The sequence below is a fragment of the Numenius arquata genome, chromosome 3, assembly GCF_964106895.1.
Source record: "Numenius arquata chromosome 3, bNumArq3.hap1.1, whole genome shotgun sequence".
NCBI lineage: Eukaryota > Metazoa > Chordata > Aves > Charadriiformes > Scolopacidae > Numenius > Numenius arquata.
Genome location: NC_133578.1, coordinates 16633452 through 16653211, shown reverse-complemented (window position 1 = coordinate 16653211; position 19760 = coordinate 16633452). Strand labels below are relative to the sequence as shown.

Genomic DNA, 19760 nt, shown 5'->3' with positions numbered 1-19760 from the left:
GCGGGCGGGGCCGCGCGTCACGTGGCGGGGGCGGCCGCTGTGCGCGGCGCTGTGTGTGTGCGAGGCGCGGGGGGGAGGGAAGATGGCGGCAGCGCGCGGGTTGCTGGCGGCGGGGCTGTTCCGCGGGCGGGTGGCCATCGTCACCGGCGGCGGCACCGGCATCGGCAAGGCCATCGCCGCCGACTTGCTGGCGCTAGGTGGGCGCGGGGGGGAGGGGAGGACGAAGCTCCGCAGGGTAGACCCCGGTGGGGCAAGGGGGTAGAGTGGGGGTCGGGGGGAGCGGGGCCGGGCGTGAGGTGAAGGCGGGGGATGGAGTCTGAGGGGCCGGGTCAGGGAGCGCTCAGGTTGCGGTGCGTTTCGGGAGCGGGCAGCGCTCGGGGAGCGGGGCTGTGAGGACGTGAGTGAGTGAGTGAGTGAGTGGGACGTTGTGACAGGAGTCAGGGAATAGCGGGGAGAACGGGGTGAGGTTGATGTGCCTTTTGACCCGGTGGCGCTTAAAAGATGCGCTGTTTTAAATACAGCGGTCAAAGGGAAGTTACATTAAACCCGGACCCTTTCTCTCATGCTCCCTATGAAGTGAGTTTTCGTCTTGCTTAACTGGAGGGTTTATCTGGTGGTTGAACTGAGTCTTGCAGAGTGGTGGGGTTTTGAGCCATTGTCCCCACAGGGAGCTGGGAGAAATGGTGCTTCTCTCTCGCTGCTTGTGACAGGAACGTCCTGAAGTTCAAGTATTCCTTCAGCCTCCGCTCCGTGGGTTTTCTTTCTGTGCTGATTACAGAGAAATGGTAAAATCTGGAGTGAAAGGCAGTCTTCTGAGTCATCCACCTTGCGACACCTTTTCTGTAGGTTTCAACGTTAGTGCGAGGGATCATCGGCATCAGACTGTTTTCGGCTAATGTTTATTATCCTGGTTGGATTTGCCGTTTTCAAAATACCAGCACTAGCATTAAGCCTCAGGGCACTACACTCCCCCGCTTCGTGCTGTTGCAGTGTGCACCGTGCGATGTTTCACGGCACAGCAAAAGGCTTTCTTTGTTAAGACCGTGTGCTGGGAGACATCTCTGCCTCTCCTGGCCTTTGTCCCCAGCTTCCCACTTGCTCTGTGGAGCTGAAGTAGGGGCAGGTTCTGCTGCCTTTGCATTACTGGGGAACAAAGCATGTTTTTTCAAGGTGTCCTCACATGCTGCCTTAAAGAGGTGCTTTTTAAGCACCATCACATTGTTGATTCATGATGTTACCCAGTTAACTTAAAACTGTACTTAATTTGATCTGCATTATTTTTCTCAAGCAAAATACAAATAACAAAAGTGTGTGTCCATAACCTCCTAAATAGAAAACAAGGCTGCAAATCTCTACAAAGCACATGTGAGAAAATGAAGAAAGAGCTTTTTCTTAAGTCTGTCTGAGTAACGTTCCTTACCTGCAGACTCACTGGGCTACTCCTGACGAGAACATGACCAGAAACTATTTCCATGCATACGTTGCACTGTAAGCTGTATTTTTTTTGGAGGGGGGCTGACTGGACAGAGAATGTCTGTAGGAACAGTGACAGATAATATCAGTCATGATGTACATTGTTTTTATAACCAGTGTCCTTTGAAGCCGTCTGGACAGATTTAAACCTTTCATCTGGAAGCTTGTGCCCTTTTCCCTTTGACCCTATCAGGAAATGGTCTTGTCTTTCTTTGTGAAGACAAATAAGTGAAGTAGTGTCAGCTTGTACAGTACAGCTTGTTCCTCCATGAGTTAGAATCTCCCCTTCCCCCAACTAATGTATTTAGCAAAAATATAGTCTTCTACTGGACCTTATTCTGTATCAGTTTGTGTATTAATAAGCACTTAAGTTGCCCAGAGAGGTAGTGGAGTCTCCATCTCTGGAGACATTCAAAATCTGCCTGGGCGCTATCCTGTGCAACCTGCTGTAGGTGAACCTGCTCTGGCACAGGGGTTGGACTAGATGATTTCCAGAGGTCCCTTCCAAGCCCTACCATTCTGTGATAAATATAACCATGCTACTGTAATTTAATATTTTGTATTAATAATTGTGTGTACCATTTTATGAGTCAAGTTGTTGTCCAAGTGACTGGAGGTCTTAATTTAAATTAGTCTCTGAGACCTCCTGATTTTTTATTCACATGTGTTGTTTTAAGGTGGCCACTGATTGAGGGTGAAATTCCCATTTCTAGGGAGATGTAGTTGCAGCACTTCCTTCTGGAAGAATTCAACTCCTCTATTTTTTTTATTTTTTTTTTTTTAGTTTTATGTATAGTTTCACAAGACAGCCTGTGCCAAATGAACAGCTTGCTGCTCTTTACTCCCACTAGTTATTTTGAGTTGATTTTGGTGTTTGTTTGATCACGAGAGACCAAATTCCACTCAGTAAAATAGCAACAAAGAAAAAAAAACAACCTGGCAAGATGTTAACTTTTTCTTTTTTTGCTGGATGAGGGTCTTGAATTGGTTTATGTTAAAGCAGATGAGCCACAGAGCTGGTATGAGGAAGGGATGGCTTCTGCTCGGATGCTGAGATTATGCAAGGGGGGAACTGGGAGCAAGACCTCCTCACTTGCTTGGGAGTGGGAGCTACTAATTTGCTTATCCGTAATATGAAAATGCATGCCTACTGGATTTGCACTAGGAATTAATTTGGTGTGGTCTATTTTAGTCTATGTAGTAGCAATTGCTGAAGCCTTAAAGCTGTCCTGAGTCCACTGGTGTGACAGAAAAAACTAGACTGGTTGTGCTGTGAGTGCTTGCCATAAATTTGGCACCTGCTTTGTTTTTCTGTGTAGAACAAGTCCTTCTGCCTCCAAGTGCTGAAAAAAACCCCACCCCAAAACCAGAAGGCTGGAGTTCCCCCCAGTTTTTCCCTCTTTTCTGAGCTAGGATTCTACAGCTTGTGGCAGTGGCACAGGGAAGCCTCTGTTCCTGCTGTCTGTAGTCTGCAGATAGGAATTAATCTCGTGAGGTTGTTATTCTTTCCTTCAGACTCTGTAGGGTTAAAAAGCAGAGCATTACATTTGCTCACCGCTAGTCAAAATTACAGCCAGATATACAGTAAAATTATTTTTGTGGTTTTAGAAGCAAGCATTTTTTTGTAATCAAGACCTGCTGAAACATCTTTAAATCACGTAATTGATAAATGAGGCAGCTGTGAGCAGAGGCAGCAAAAGTTATGTCTGAAAGCTACTTTGCTGACTCTGCAACTCACAGTCTATCTTCCCTTCTGCAGGAAGGGAGAGGGAACCTTGTGGGCGTTTTTTTGATTGCTCTTTTCCTGGCACAGTGGGATCTTGTTGCTAAGAAGCATCTGACATCAGTCATTTCTCTCTCATGCAAGAACTTCAACACTGTATCTTCTAGTGAGTGATTAATAAATGCATATCCTACAAGATATCTCTATGATGTTATTAAAAAACTAGCATGACTGTAATGTTAACTATGTTAGCTGAGGAATGTTTCATTTTGTCTCTACAGGTTGCAGTGTTGTTATTGCCTCTCGTAAATTTGACCGATTAAAAGCTGCTGCAGAAGAACTGAATAATTCATTTTCTTCCATGAGTCCTGCCAAAGTGACTCCCATACAGTGCAATATCCGCAACGAAGATGAGGTAAAGACTAGTGATGTTGTTCTGGGGTTTAACATGTCAAAAGCATTTTGTGTTTATAAATTCTCAGGTCTCCAAAGGTCTTCTCTCCTTTTGAGAAAGTGGCTTAGATCAAGGGGACAGGTGCACTAAGCACTGTTAAATTTATCTAGTTAAAAACGTGCTTTCCAAGGAAAGACCATTTCTTAGACACGTAAGCAAGAAACCATTTGTAATTGCAAATATTTTTCTGACCATGCAAAACTATTTCAGATATTTCTGGGAGAAACAGGCCTTGGAACTGGCATGTTCTACAGCTGAACCGGAGCCCACTTAGCATGGTTGTGTGTCACGTTTCTGTGACAGCAGATAACTTGTGAAGATGGAGACTTTGGAATAGTTCCTTCAAACAGGAAGTCATAGCATGGAATCTCAACACTTGTGTTGTCGGTGTTGCTTGTATTAAAGCGAAAAAACCCCACCGATATTATTATTTTTAGACATGTTTCAAATTTTGATTACAATTTGAGGTCAGCCTCATTACAAACTCTATTACTATCCCAGTTGAGTTTTTTCTTTTTTCTTCATATTACAGAAAATGGAAGATCAAGAGCAAAAGTATTTAATCCAGGTTCTTCAGAAGTCTGCATTCACATCCTAATTTTTAATCTCTGTAATTAAAGATTTAAAAGTCCAGAATCAGGTTGGACTTTTAACATCCTGAAGACAGACAGAAAATATTCCAGTAACCATTGATTGCTACTTCTTTCTTAACCTTTCAAAGTCTCTGTTAAATTCTAGCAAAACTTAAAGAAATATTAATGACCTTCAGTAGCTCTGTAGATTCTGGAAATATCCAAATATAAAACCATAAAGCAAATAAAAAGTAAAATTCTTCCCTCATGGAACAGCTCGTGCCATAAAATATTTATAGTGATAGACTTAGACTTTCTCTCCTGAAGGATACGAACCCTGGGGCTGTGCAGTGTGTCACTTCACCTACCAGTGATTTGTAGGTTTGTATTTACTAGCATCAGCAGTGTGATATAATAGGTTATGACAGATGTCAGAGGGCAACTTACATGATTAAAGCTACAGGAAAGAAAAGGGGTAAAGAGAGAGAAAAGGCTTAAGGCTTCTTTCATGTCACTGTTCCTACAGAAAGTACTCTGGGATGCTTAATAACCTTCTGCAGGTGAATCTTATTTCTGTGTCAGTTTGAAAATGATTTAGTGGGAACTGCAGTATTGTGTGAGATGGTAGAGGGCTTGGATGGTGCAATGAGGTAATCTCCATTAAACAAACTACCACTTCTTCTTTGTTTACTGTTTGTTAGGTGTGGCTAAATACATATTTGACAAAACAGTCTCAGATGGCTTTGGAAACTTAAAGGTGCTTTTAAAGCCTTTTTTATGGTGCTGTGTGAAGTGTTTAGGTATTATTCTGTGTTACTGGTAGCCGTGCTGATGCTGGGAGAAACTTTTGTCTTTGCCATTACCCTGCAGTTTCATCATAGAATTGTCTCGTTTCCGGCTTAGTTTTAAGCTCTACTCATTTACAGACACACCAGAGCTTTCTTAGAACTTTTCATGTGATATTGGAGAAGCCTCTATCATGTGTCTTCTGCCACTGGAAGTTCTCATAAACCATTGTCATTTCATATCCATATCTATTGAAGAGAGGGTTCAGAGGGATACGGTAGATTAAACTTCAGCCTTGAATTTTTCAGGCATTGACTCAGTCTTACAGTTTGGCTCACTTCAGTTCTCCAGCTCCTCTTACTTCTTTCTGTTGAAATCCTATTTAGAAGAAAGTCACTATGACAATTTTGTAAGCCTTTTGTGGAAGTTTTGAACAAGAAGTGCAATGTCTGTTGCATGTCAGCATAAGAGAACTTAAGTGTACTCACTAAACAAATATTTACTCATTCCAGATGCCCATCTCCAAGACCAGATATTTTTACTGGTTAGAGACATCCTGTGATTTTTGTTCTTCAGCTCTTGTTTTTCTGGCTCTGTCCTCCTCCATTAGTTCTTTAATGCTGAGATTCTCAAAGATTGCTAAATCTTTGCCACTTGTTACTTGATTTCTAAAATTACTATTGGATCAGAAATGTGTGGATCACGTTTTCAGCTTTTAAATTTGTAGTGAGGATAGCACTTCCTTATGCTTAGGTGCTTAGTGTTTGTAAGTTGAAGCTAGATAAACTCAAATTAACAATGGGTGGCTTAACACTGCTAAAAACTGTCAGAACCGAGGGATGTAGCAGATTTTCCACAACCCACTGCTCACTATTGCTTATTTATTCTCTTTTCTAAGAGCAGCAATGGTGAATGCTTTTTTCTAATTTGCATTTGATTACCTCGTGGAGACTAGAGGAAAAGTACCTTTGGGCTTTTATTTCTATACAAAGAGCATTGTACCTCCCACTTTCAAAACCTATTCCATTCTTAACGTAAATTTAGTGTCTGGGACTTGGAGTCTTAGGAACAGGGGTCAGTAAAAGATATAGTGAAGGATTTTTCTAGCCTGTGAGGTAAGTCTCGAATAGAGGCAACACAGCAATATAGCTCACTTGAGCATTTTCACAAATACAGAAGCAGCTTCTGTTTACAGTTGAAGATGGGGTGAGAGGGCATTTAAACTTTTGGCTTCCATCCCGAAACCCTTGTACAACTGTGTTGGCTCCGTATGCTACTCATTAATAGCTCTACAACTCATTGCTTTCAGCTTAGTATGAGTGAAAAGTATTTACCTTAGAAATTCACAGAAGCACACTGTTGAGTAGAGAGGATAGCCTCGACAAGTATTCCCTGTGAGTCATCACATCATCTTTCTCGGCTCTTATATCAGGTACCAAAGAATGTGTGAAGGAGAAAGACCTTATAAATGTTTCAACAAGGGAAAAAACTTAGGAGTTCAAGCCTCCTTAGATGTTGGAACTGATCCATCACAAGCTACAAAGCCCAGGAAGCTTCCTGAAGAACTACATAATTCATTTAGTGCATCCTTCTCTTTGACGTCTCACTGAAACCTTTCTAAAAATAAATCTTTCTCTTAAAGGAAGCCACCGTGATCACCTGTAGGAACAAGCCATCTGTTCTTACTGTAGCATGCATTTTTTGGGGTTTTTTTATCCCTCCATCTCCATCACTTTTTCTGCATTTCTCTAAAGGCCCCCTATGAATTTTGTCCTGGTTTTAATTTTATAATCAGGCAAACTGGAGGGAGGGACTTTGAATAAAGGAGATCTAAGAAAGATGAAAGTGCTTTCAGAATTGCCAGATGATTATTTTTTTGCCTCTTATTGCAAATCTTAAAGTAACTGACCTGCTTTGAAGATGACATAGCCCATTCTTTTTGTGTGCCCTAGTTTGAATCTGTGAAATTCAAGCATTAGAAGATTCATCCCTCATCATATAGTGCAGTATGTCTGTTACAGCTCTTTCTGGCTTAGGAAGAGTCAAAGAAGGTGCAGTGAATTAATTGCTGCAGGAGCTTGATGACAGATATCATGGGAATAGCTTAATGAATTCACATTTTTAAGTCTCTTAATCTTCATCCTCAGAGGCCCTCTTGCTTTCTAGCAAAGCTTACTTTTCATTTAATGTGCAAGAAGTAATCTTGCTTGATGGAGGATTTTCAACCACTGCATAACCTGTCAGGCCTATTTCTGTCACAAGTTTGCTGCTGCTGCTTTTGGCTAGTTTTCCATTGAGTGTTTTGTAAAGGGTAGCAAACCTGGTTTTGTTTTTAAAGATGGAAGAGTAGAGAGTTCTGGGATGCCTGTAAGAGAAGGCAGGGTTTCTGTGTTCTGTCTTTGTGGGGCCTTATCCTGAAGCAGTGATTGTGCACCTGTGCCGTATCCTGTGGTCTGAGGTGTATGTAGTGATCAATGTTGCTTCTTAGCAATTATGAAGCTGAAGTGATTTTAATTATTTGGATATTTTCTATCACTGCCCGCATAATGTGTTGAACATAACAACAGCAGGTCAGTTTGCTCTTTCTGAGATGCAGGCAAGACAGCTCTGTGTGTGTGTGTCTTTTCAAACCAAGCTCTTTTTCCAAAATCCAAGGATCTAATTAATTAATTTCAGTGCCTCAGTATAATGGTGGACAGAGTGGAGGAGAGAAACCCAATCATTTTTCCATTATGAAAAGAGTTGTTTTTTTCATCTGTAGGTGTTGGGAATGGGAAGCATGTGTTTTTGTGTCTTAAATTTTGAACCACAGCAAATCTATTGTTGGGGGAAAGATAGACATGAGGAACTTTTTACCCTTGTAAAGCCTTTGTGCTATGTGCTCTGGACAAACATTTCTTTAACTGGTATCTAGATAAGTAGAAAACATATCTAGGTAAGTGGAAGATAAAACTTTGTCTTTCTAGTAGGCCACTGCTCTTCTTGAAACCAGCAATTCAGAATTCTGTGTAGTGTCCCCTTTCCATACTTGAGCTCCAGCAACAAGTGCTGCTGGACCAGATACTGAGGGTAAAACCTATCACTTGAGTGACAAACAAGAGTCCTTCAGACAGACTCAATACAGTAATATTTAGTGCTAACATTGTGTCTGAGTTTACTAGTAGCTTTTTTTTTCCAATAAAATTTATAGCTTAGTATAGTCTCAATTGGTTTATAAATACTTATCGCCTGTCTGTGTGAAGCCTGTAGTGGAAGAGTGTAGCTTGGTGGGGAGCTGTGGATAAGAGATTCTTGTTATTGTACTTTAAGATAACACAGCAATGATACAAAGTAAAAATACCTGTTATCACTGTGTAAGAATGCCTAATAGTTCCAGCCCCCAAATGGCAAACCTCTTACTCTCTGCAGTGGGTAGTTTGCCTATTGAGTTTTACTCAAGTTCAAGGTGACCTGTGAATGCATGTGGATATTTGTCCCTTTTCTGTGTCAGCGAGTACTATCATCTCAGTTACCTGTGAAAGTGTGCTACTGCATAATAATTTTGAGTGTCAGTCACGCAAAAGGGTCCTTATTGAAGAGCTCCAGTCTTCTGGTTATGTCTATAGTGCCTGATTTTGTTCTTTTCAGTCTTTTTCAGAAGAACATCCTAACCTGCTAACTATGGCTTCTGCAGTTTTGTTTTGCTTCCAGAGATGGTCTTTAGTAGCTTTTTTATTAAGTTCTTTCTGTGTGGATTTTGAATATTTAGGAACAGAAAGGAATCTTATTTAGGTCTCACTGTCATTTAAATGTGTTCTACCAGATCCTCTTTCCCACTGTGCTGGTGGCTGCTGTCACCATGTTTACTACAATTGGGAGAGGCACTGCAAGGATGCTTTCTTTACAGTACAGAAGACATTGTGAAGATTTCCACAGTTGGAGCCGTCTGAGCTGTCACTGGAGAGCTTGCCAGCCTTTGCTGGCTTTTGGAAAGCAGAACTGACATGCATTTGTGGGATGTTTTTTTTATCGCCCTAAGAATATGGTGCGACAAATAAGAACAACAACAGTTTCTTAAGATACACCATGAACCATTTTGAATTGATATGTCACAGCAGGTTTTGTCCCCCTGTTGAAATGTTTCTTGTAATGTCTCAGTAGATTTTCCTTCTGTGTTTTTTTTTTTTTAAGATTCTTAGCATTCCTTTTTCTCTCTCTCCCTCTCTTCCCTCCCCCTCCCTCCCCCCCCACCTGAATAGCCTTAGTCTGTTCAAACATTCCTTGTACTGAAACCATTTCTCTCCCACAAATGAGTCCATACTTCAGTGACTTATGGAGAACAATATTCAAAGCAAGATTCTCAGGCTGACAGGGAGAAGAGTTTGACATTGCTGAGCAAAGTATAACTTTTGCTACCTAGCGAGACATAACTTACTTTTCTCTGGTTGTGAGCAAACCTAGAAGTCTTTGTGATAAGATGGTTCTCACAAGTTATGGGTTTAGAACTGCTGTCACAGATGGTTTGGTTTTTTAGGGTTTTTTTTTTTCCTCAGATCCCACAAGCTGCAGTGACTGATGTGAGGAATAAGATGCCATTCAGAACTTAAAGATGGTGATTTAGGTATCAAAATTATTTTCTTAAGGCATTTTTTCTCAGCAGGCATTAGTTTTTCAATCAAGCTTCAGTCATTATATGTTTCTTTAGGTTTTCTTCTTCAGAGATGTGTATCTTTACAGGATCCATACTATCCTGTTAAACCATCCTGAACTGTTAGCAGCAAAAGCTGTAAGGCAGCCCTGGTGAGATACAGATGGTGCATTGCTTGTTCTTTTGTTTCTGATGTTTTCTACTGCTAACTCAGTATTTACTGAGGAAGGCTGATTGATATCCTTCCCCTAGTCAAATCTGTTTCAGCAGCAGCGTTGCTCCTGCTGGTTTTTTTGGTTTTTTTTTTTGGTCTGTGTTTTCTTTGACCACAGATGCTAGATAAACTTTTTATATATGCTTGAATAGGAGTAACTGGTCCATGATATCTCGTTATGATAGATAATGTAAGCAGGAAACAGTCATGTTGTCCCATTTCCTCAATTTCTTGAGATAAAGGTTAAATTATTAAGCAGTTGCTATAGAGTTCTTAGTAGTATCTTGTAATAGGAAAAATACATCATCTTTGTTATCTATAAAATCTTGGAATGCTTTGAAATACCTTCCCCTCCAGAAGTTCTTTTCTGTTTAGTGTGTGTGGTGAAACTGCTGTACTTCCAAAACAGAAGACAAAGCAAAAGGCTTAGGTTACAGCCTATAGCTCAGATTAGGTCAGTGTTAGAGCTAGGTTTAGATTCTCAAAATCTCTTTCCTTCCATATGAACTTAAGCAGCTCCTTTTCTGTGCTGACAGCTCTTTGAGTGAGTGAATAAAATGTCTGTTGGTATTTGCTGTTAATACCTTTTCAGAACAAATCATGCCAGACAGTGCTCTTAATTGTAAGTTATTCATCCTGCTTGTAGACAAAAGGTACCTACTTAGTCAAATATTCACCTTTACTTTGCTAAAGAAGACAACTTGTAGTATTTCCATCACTTTTTAGAGTTCATGTTTTGTAGGGTAACAAACTAACCTTCTTGGTCTGGGTAAGAAGATTGACTGTTGCCAATTCGTCTGTCAGAGCTGTAGTAATTGAAAAACTTCTAGATAAGAATGTTTAAAACTTCACAAGATGACTTAAGTTTTCTATTTAAAATGCTGAGGTATATGGGTCAGATAAAAAAAAAAAAAACAAAACCACTAGCTACCTTATATGGAACTCTTCCAGGATCTGATGTGAACACCCCCATCCTTGTGAAACATGTCAGGAGATTCTTAATAGGTCTTAAGTATCAGGGGTTTGTGTATTTTTGTTTTTACAAACCTTCAGCAGCATCAGTCCCCTTCTTCTTTCAGTTCTGGTATTTTCTGTAGCACCTGCATTATACCAGGAGGATTTCCTAAATAAACATGGACTCGGCTCAATCCTTCTTGGGTGACTAAACCTGTCATACCAATCTTCCAGCCTCAATGAAAGCTGGTAACTCCTTTTTGTGTATGAAAAGGATACGAGAGAGAAAGTACTGTCTGAGAATGAAAGTAGGTATATAGCTTAATCAGCGTACTAACGAATACTGTTTCAGGTAGAAGCTTTGGTGAAGTCTACACTGAGTCTGCATGGGAAGATTGACTTCCTGGTGAATAACGGAGGGGGCCAATTCGCAAGTCCCTCTGAAGCCATCCGTGCAAAAGGCTGGAATGCTGTGATAGACACGAATCTGACAGGGACCTTCTACTGCTGCAAAGCAGGTAGGGACTGAACATTCAGCTTCTTTTGTTCATTTGTTTTGTTTTTCACAGCGATACCAGAAGACAAGAAATGTAAAGTTTCCCTATGTTCTGTTTTCACACCCTTATCTGACAGTGGATATTTATTTTCATGAATCTCATCCAAAGCTTTACATTAAACTGTACATTACATCCGTTCATATATACAAACATAAATTTAGGCAAGTATAACCTTCTGGTTAAGGCCAGGTTTGGGAAGTCAGTTGGCTTAGATACTCACTTAGAAGACAATAGGAAAGCCACTTAAATTCTGTGGCCACTTAAATTCTGTGGCCTGTATTCACTGTGTGTAGCACAGGAGAAGATTTCTCTCCCATCAGGTATGTAAATTTAAAGTTCATTTTAAGTATGGTACATGATTCTCAGATAGCATTGTGAATGTGAAAATGAAGGTAATTTATGTGGAAGCACAAAATCTTGATTTCCACCAGAAGGCTTCTTGACAAACATTGAGCCTTACCTGGACCACACTTGTTATCTCACCAATCCAGTGGTGAGGATATGGTACAAAGAGTAGATTGTTTATCTAAATCTGCACAGGAAATGTGTGGTGTAATTGGAGTTAAGACTCCAGATTTGGCTTCCACTTGGCAAGTTCATTTGTATGCATTTCTTCTGATATTTATAGGTTATCTCCCTCCTTCATACAGTGTACAATGCCTGGATGCAGGAACATGGAGGAGTCATTGTCAACATTACTGCTGCCGTGAGAAATGGGTTTCCTGGAATGTCGTAATATATATTTTATTTTTACATTTTCCTGTCTTTTTCCCCTAGAAGTACTAATTGCTCCTAAACACTACATTTTAGAAAGGCATGCACTGGACAGCATCAGAGTATGGAAATACAGTAGTTAGGTCAAGAGAGAGCAATAGTATCACTTGGCTGTATGTGTGGGGATCTCTTATTAGTTCAGTAGAGACTACAGTAATAAATGACATCTCTGGGCTGCAAGACTTGCCGGTGAAGCTCTCACTGGAAATGGTATGCTAGTGGGACTAGTTGCACTGAAATGTAACCTTTACCTGTTCTCTATCCAAATTCCTGGAGGGTTTGCAAAAACTTGGCACCTCTTCTACTGTCAGTTTACAGGTCTTGATGGTGTAATGAGTTATGGGAGTCAGACTGGGAGTAGGAAGAACATTCTAGTATGTTACCAGGTTTTGCCTTTGTCCTTTGGGTCACATAATGCCTGCCTTTCCCATTTTCCTTTTTGCCTTCGTAAAGGAGATTCTGAAGTTGTGAAAATGCTGCATTTTGACAGTTGCTTAATTGGAAAAAATCTGAATTTCTTCTTTGAAATTACCTTTTCTTTTTTTAACTTTGAAATTGAATTTCTACTGAAGAAAATATAAAAATATAATTTGAGTGAATGTTTCATTACCTCTCTTTGTCCTGATACAGGGTTGAAAGTTTTCAAAGTTTTAAATTTTTAAGGAACAGAAGAATATTTTCTCACTAACTTATTGACAGTACAAAATAAATTTAGAGTTCCACAGGGTGGTGCTGAAGCTACAGTTATTTGATTTCTCCATTCTGGTTAAGTCTGGTCGAATTGTCACGGCAAATAGACTGAAGCTATATTTGAGAATTGAACCAAGAGATAAAAAAACTACTTCTGAATAACAGTGAAAAAAAGTTTCCCAAATAACTGTTGTATGTGGATGTAGATGGATAGACAAAACTACTTTCAAATTAAATTCCTGTTAAATTGGTACTTGTTTTGGGAAGTCTTTTTCAATAGTACATTTCTTTTACAAGTCCAGCCTCTACTCATACCAAAAATCACCTCATACAATTTTTCATAAGTATTAATTTTGAACATAAAACTAGTCAAGTTTTCTTATAGCATGCCTGGAGGTTATTTATTTCTGCCCTAAACAGATGAATAAATTGGGTTTTCTTATGTTTTTCTGAACTTTTTCTTATTCCTTTCCTGGTATTTGAGAAGCTCTTGTATCTATCTCCTAAATCTGTTTTGCTAGGCTAAAGAAACTGAACTCTAATAGTTTTCTCTGAGTCTCACTGTCCACTATTCATCACTGCAGTAATTTTGCCTGCATTTGTTCAAGCTTGTGATCATTTCAGACTTGTTTCCTGTAGCAGCAAGGTGAATGAGATCACTCTGCCTACGGTTGTCTCTGTCTCCATCTACCTATAGTAATTTTTGAATAGTGGCTTATTTTAATCATGTTTGTCTGAAGACCTAAACTATTTTTCAGACCACTGTTCTTCCAAGTGTTTCTTTACCTGTGCAACCTACCTTTTTATGGAGATTGAACTTTGCCTGCAGGTTTTTTTCCATTTTATAAGCCTGCTTCTGCAGTAGAATGTAGCTGACCTCATGTCATGTTGGGGAAGAGATAAGTATTCCCAGAAATTACAGGAAACTGTAGTGTAGCTTGTTTAAACTGTGAAGCTATGGTCATACTTAAAAACTAGAAAATATCTCTCTTTCTCTCAGATGGTTGGTCCAGCCATAGAAAGCTACTCTGACTACCCTGGTGAGGCTGCGGTAGCATTAACATTGAGCACTGGTAGCTGAGGGAACAGATGCTTTTTTTTGCTTTCTTTTCTCCATAGGCATACAGGAGCTGCAAGAGCTGCAGTCAATAACCTAACCAAGACTTTAGCTTTAGAATGGGCCCACAGCGGAGTAAGAATTAACAGCGTTGCTCCTGTAAGTAATGGCAAATAACCTAATTAAACTTAGCTGTCATACATGTTGCTGGGTAAAACTTTCAGACAAAAGGGATTTTAAAATCTATAGTCTGTAACTGTTTGTGCATTATTTATGTATATATTTATTCATAATTCTCTCATATGCGTTCTTCGGGTCATTTGAGAATGTTTTGTACTGCTTGGATGATGTGGGATAAAATTGCTTCTGCTTTCTGCTTTGACTTGGCACTCTTAGGTTTTTTCTAGCTCCTGGGAGGAGTTGGTGACCTGTCTTACAAACCCTAGACATAAAATAACTGAATGCTTTGTGTTTCAATAGTGATTAAATTATTTCTGAGTTCACAAAACTTTTTCTATTTGAGGTTCAGGTATGCTGGTGGTTTTCACCTGTGTTTACAAAGTTATTTTGAACTCTGAATGTGTCACATAATGTCTTTTACTTTATCTTTTACTTAGATTAGTTTTAGGCACAAAAAGACTGTGTTTGGAGTGAACTTTCTCTCAAACAAATTTTATGTAAAAATGCGTGTTCTGATTTTTTTCTTATCAAATATATGCAGACAGGAAACCACTATACATGCCAACTAAAATATGCCTGCCACATTTCTGAGGAAGTAGGTAGCGGGTAGCAGTTGTTTTAAGTAACTGTATGGAAAGAGCAGCTAAATTTTCTAGTGCCATGGTGGTGCATTCACGGAGGTTATATAGACGCCCTTTGCTTTGACATTTGAGACATTTAGCTTTGACATTTGAGATTGTGATTTGTGTAATCTTCTTAACCACAATTTATTTTGCACATTTACTCCCTTCAAAGAGGAAAGGTAAACTTTGTCCAGCTACTTCTACATTCAGAATTTATCATCTCTCACAGTATAGTTGTGTCAGATTTGTTTAACTGGTCCCTAGGAAGATCTTTGTACTATCTTTGTAGGATATATATCCTGTGGTGCCTCTTGTCCTAAAACATCTGGCTCACTTTTTCTGGCATAACACAGAATGCTTAATGGCAGGTGTGTGATGATCCTTCAGGTAGTGGCTCTTACGTAGCCTCTGTGGGGCCCGACTCATCCGGAGGCTTGTGAAATACTAAGATCTGCTGGCTTGTTTCTCCTGTTTATTTGTTTTTTCTGATTTATCAAGTCTTGGGGAAGTAAGTAATTAAGACAGCTTTATTATGTGAATATATTTTTCAGGCATGCTAATTACCTAATGAATCATACTAATTATACTTTATAGCATGTGACAAAAGAAGTTTTTGACAAGCGAACACTTCAGTGGTTTAGCTCTTTCAGAAGTACTTGCTAGCTTTGTTACTATGCTGGTAACAAAATTCCATGTTGTAGTTAGAGTAATACTTTTTATCTATCACCTTTATGGACCCACTGTGTCTGTGGTAACCATAGAGACACTTACTGGTTTATGGGAGCAGAGTAAGGTGTAGGGAATGGGACCACAGAGAGGGAAGCATGTATTCTAAAAAAAATAGTTTCACGTATGAGATACTTCCCTAGCTCCCAAAATACAGTCTCTCACATATCACAATACCTTAGAAGAGAAATCCTAGCATGTACTCCATAGATGGATTCAAATGTTGTTATTTTACTTAAACTTGAGTCCCCAAGGTTCTATCGTAACTGATCCCTGTAACCCTGCGTTCCCATTGCTGTAGCCTTCATCTTCCCTCTCAAGTCTAAAGTGGACTGTATAATCATCAGAGCAAAGAAAATCACCTTTTTCTATTTCTATAGCATCTAATTAGGGACAGTCTAAATTCTGTCTGTAAAATCTGTCTGCTTCAATAATTCACAATAAAATCAATCTAGTGTTCTGGCAGATTACAAGAAACTGTTGAGAACTTGTTCTTGGGGCTCTGTATTTTTCTGCTGTAAGCTAATATGAAATGCTTGAAATTTTGAGTTTCTTCTATATACTCTCCACTTTATAGTTATTGAAGTGACAGTGGAGAATTGGAATAATCTAAATTATTTCGCTTGAATAGAGATGTGGCTAGCAGCCAAATTAACTTCTTGTAAAAATTATACTATTCCATTAAGTTTAAAAAGTTGCATTCAAGTGCTGTTTAGACAGTTTCATACCACAGAAAATCCCAGTAATGACAACTTCACAATTTAACAATGATCACAGTTTAAACATATGCAAGAGAACTTAATTTTCAATATGCTCTTTTAAAACAGGGACTAGTATTTTCAGAAACTGCTGTTGCAAACTATGGAGAACAAGGTATAATGATGTGGTTAAAGAGCATACCAAAGATTCCTGCCAAGAGGTCAGCGGTTCCTGAAGAGGTAATGTATTTCAGAACACTTGTGATATTTCTACTTCTGTGTCTCTATTTTGAAGCCACTTTATTATTTGGAGAAAAATAAAGACTTCATTTTGCACTGTGATGGAATATTAAAAAAAGAAAAAAGCTTGTAGCTATGTCTAGTAGTGCCAAGTGGGAGACTTAACCAGTACTCACTGTTACACTGAAAATTTAATTTAGATGCCTCTTACAGCTGAAGTAGAGTACTTTCATAGTAGGCATTAGTTCTGAAAAGGTTGACTTCCAAGTGGGGAGGACTGAAAGAATGTAGATTAATGTGAAAAAAACTGTATCTTAAAAGTACTTAGCTCTCTTCCACCAGGAATATGCATCTTTGGTAAACTGGTCAACTTTTTTGTTTGATTTTCAGCATCTGATGCTGATCCGAGAGCTTACTGTTTTTCATCTGTTATGTGCTTGATGTTTGTGACTGGAAGGATGGCTTTAAGATGGTCACAATTTTCATTACTGAGTAGAAAACATTGCTGTGTCTTCCTTATAAAAGTTTTTACAAGCATCTTTGACATGAACAATTCCCAGCAGTTTAAGAAAGATTAAAATCGCCATTCTTTTGTTAGATCTCTCCTGCGGTGTGTTTTCTACTATCTCCAGCTGCTTCTTTCATAACTGGGATAACCATGGTCGTGGATGGTGGCCAAAGTTTATACAGCCATGCCCTAGAAATACCTGGTAAGAAATGGGCTACAGAATAATACCCTTCAAGCGTTTGAAGCTGGGCAATGGGAGGACACAAAAGTAAAGTGCCTGGTTTCTCAATCAGCTAAGTATGTTGTTTTATTTGTTTTCCTCAGATCATGACAGATGGCCCTCACCACCAGAAGGAAAAAATTCTGAAATGCTTCAAAGGCTTCTTTCTGGCAAGTTCAAGCCAAAGCTGTAAAGGGATGAGACTTCACCTTATTCCCAGATGCATGCTTGCTGATAATCTTGCTTTGTGATTTGGGCTTACTATTTTAAGTAATACAATTTTTATGCTCATATGTAACTACCTGGAGTGCCTTGATTTTGCATTGGTTTATACTTAAAACTTGAAAAGCTGTACATCATAAATTTCTTCTCTGAAAACACTCACTGCTCTGAAAACGTTCAGTCTCTTGGGAAGGGAATGTATAAAAGACAAATTCTCCATTTGCACAGGCATTAAGTAATGCAGAATTGTAGAACTGAATAAAAACATACTTACTTTGAAGTGAAGAGGGGACAGAGGGAATGTTGTGGAATCCTTCTATTCTGGATGAATTTGGGGAGAAGGTAGTTTAAATCTCCGTTGTTACTATTTGTTACATCAGTAACCCTTGAGGTAGCTGTTAGCTCTGTGCTATTTCTGTTCAGCCACACACTGAGTGTTCACCAATGATTTTAAAGACTGAGTAGGTATTTCTCTGAAAAGAATTAAAAATAAGGCAGAATACTGTTATTGTTTGAAACTAATGGTGCGTATCATATTGGAAATGTTGTAAATTGTTTGCAGCTATAGCTACATAATGGAGTTAAGCTGACTGCAACTTAAATTTTATAATAGAATAATCAGGTAATAAGCTTTTACATACAGTGATGGAAAACGATATAGATTCAACAATTCAATATGCATAATCTTGAAGCAACAGCTGTGGTGTATATTGCAGTGCTTTCTGCAGTATGCTGTGTTGTTAAAGGAGAAACTTGGAATCCTTCATTTACCAGTTAAAACACATTCTGTCCATCCTGTGTTGTCTTATAATGTTAACACAATTTTGTTCATCAATGTCTCTAGAATAGGCGTGATTTTTGTGATCAATACAGAGATTCCATTTAAAAAACAGAAATCTTGCAATATATGGCTCGAAGAGGCTGTATTTGTTGTTGCTCACTTTACTCACTTTAAGGCAAGGTGCTCCTATGTCTGATAGTTTTTATATTTTGATTAAAGTTAAGTAATGACTAATGTTCACTGTAACAACTGAAATTTGTGGAATCAAGTTGCTGCTATAGAATCAACCTTATTAATACTTCATTTTGGATTGAATGTAAAAGTCTCTGTCAGTTATTTGTTCTCTGCAAAGATGGTGGACTTTTGTGTTTTTCATTAAAATATGGGAACATGTAGATTGCTTTTTCATGAAAATCTGAATGCCAGTTTTGTGAGGGAGGAGGGATTTGAGCCAAAATGCTTTCTGCTGGTATATCTTCTTTCCTTAGTAGCTGGGTTGTCATTTACGTGGTTGTGAGAAACTTGTACAGAGAGAAAATAAGCGCTTTTCTCAAAATTCTTGTGCAAGGTGTATTTTGATTATTGCAAATACTAGTTCAGAGTACACAGCAGGAAAATTCCTCAAAGAAAATGCACCTGTTAGATAACTAACTCTAGAAGCCTAGCCCACTGCATTTCAGTGAAATTAAATAATTTGTTAAGAGATTGTTTCTACATTCTTAACATTTTTCTGTAAAAAAAGGTTTAACATGAACAGGCTTGAGACTTGTGGAATTTCTTTTCATGTTTGACTGTGAGATTCTATGATATGTGTGGACTGTAGATTTGATGTGAAATCGAAGTGATTTGATAAAACTAAATTACTTTCATCATACCCCAGAACTACTATAGGATTTGAGGATAAACTTGGAAATAATTATTTTATATCGTTGCAAATTTCGTCTTTAACTTTGCTGGAGTCTGAATATTATTAAAGAGGGGAGGTTTATACATAGCGATGGTGAAATGCAGCACTCGTCTCAGTGAAATGGAACAGGTTCAGAAAGGTGAGCGTTCTCCTGTGTGGGAGACATGTTCAGTCTGCAATTAATAAACTCCTCCACAAGAAAGAATTATAACAAACCTTTCCGCTTGCAGTGAATACGAGGAACTTTTATTTGACCTTGCCTTCTTCAAATTCCAGCAAAGCAGTGGATGTATTAAGAATATCTAAGCTAGTGCTTTAGAAGGGGCTTGTTCCTTCACTGGCAAGAAGTTGAAACAGCCAGCATTTGTGGAGTTATGATGTGCTGCAGCTTCGTGCCATAGGAGAATATACTCAAAATACTCTAGGGGTAAGTACTGTGTAAGAGTAATAGTACTAATGTCCCCCATCTGTTGAGGCTTACTGTCCACAATATTAAAATGCTTATTACACTAAACTGCATATTAGGCTATAAACTCCTCTGCTGTAATGGTTTTGCGATGATCACAGCCTCTCCTTTTTTTTTGGTCTTTCTTTTCCATTTTTTTATTCTTGCACCAGGGAGAACGTGAAATGCTTAATTCTTGGAGCAGAGGTTTTAATTTTGGTCCTTGCCTCTTTAGTCCCTTTTTATGCAGATTTAAATTATTTTAAAAGTTTTGCAGCGCCTTGCAGAAACCCAGTGTCGTGTCAGCTGGCAGCACAAATGTTTCAAGT

The 19760-nt window shown here is 39.0% G+C and overlaps 1 protein-coding gene across 1 annotated transcript; it reads left to right on the top strand.

Annotated features, from left to right (window-relative positions):
- The first annotated feature begins 67 nt into the window (after window positions 1–67).
- PECR (peroxisomal trans-2-enoyl-CoA reductase) lies at window positions 68–19195 on the top strand. Its single transcript, XM_074145281.1, has 8 exons — window positions 68–197; window positions 3478–3611; window positions 11156–11321; window positions 12011–12092; window positions 13944–14040; window positions 16238–16348; window positions 16947–17058; window positions 17181–19195. Exons 1-8 carry the CDS (start codon window positions 83–85, stop codon window positions 17267–17269), a joined length of 906 nt encoding a protein of 301 aa, XP_074001382.1. The 5' UTR covers window positions 68–82; the 3' UTR covers window positions 17270–19195.
- The last annotated feature ends 565 nt before the right edge of the window (window positions 19196–19760 follow it).

What these genes read in the sequence shown, in the direction of transcription:
- PECR (XM_074145281.1), top strand. Translation starts at nt 83, where the DNA reads ATGGCGGCAGCGCGCGGGTTGCTGGCGGCGGGGCTGTTCCGCGGGCGG. An exon ending in GAATTAACAGCGTTGCTCCT is followed by an intron (nt 14,041 to 16,237) that starts GTAAGTAATGGC and finishes CTTTTAAAACAG; the next exon opens with GGACTAGTATTTTCAGAAAC. An exon ending in GGTCAGCGGTTCCTGAAGAG is followed by an intron (nt 16,349 to 16,946) that starts GTAATGTATTTC and finishes TTCTTTTGTTAG; the next exon opens with ATCTCTCCTGCGGTGTGTTT.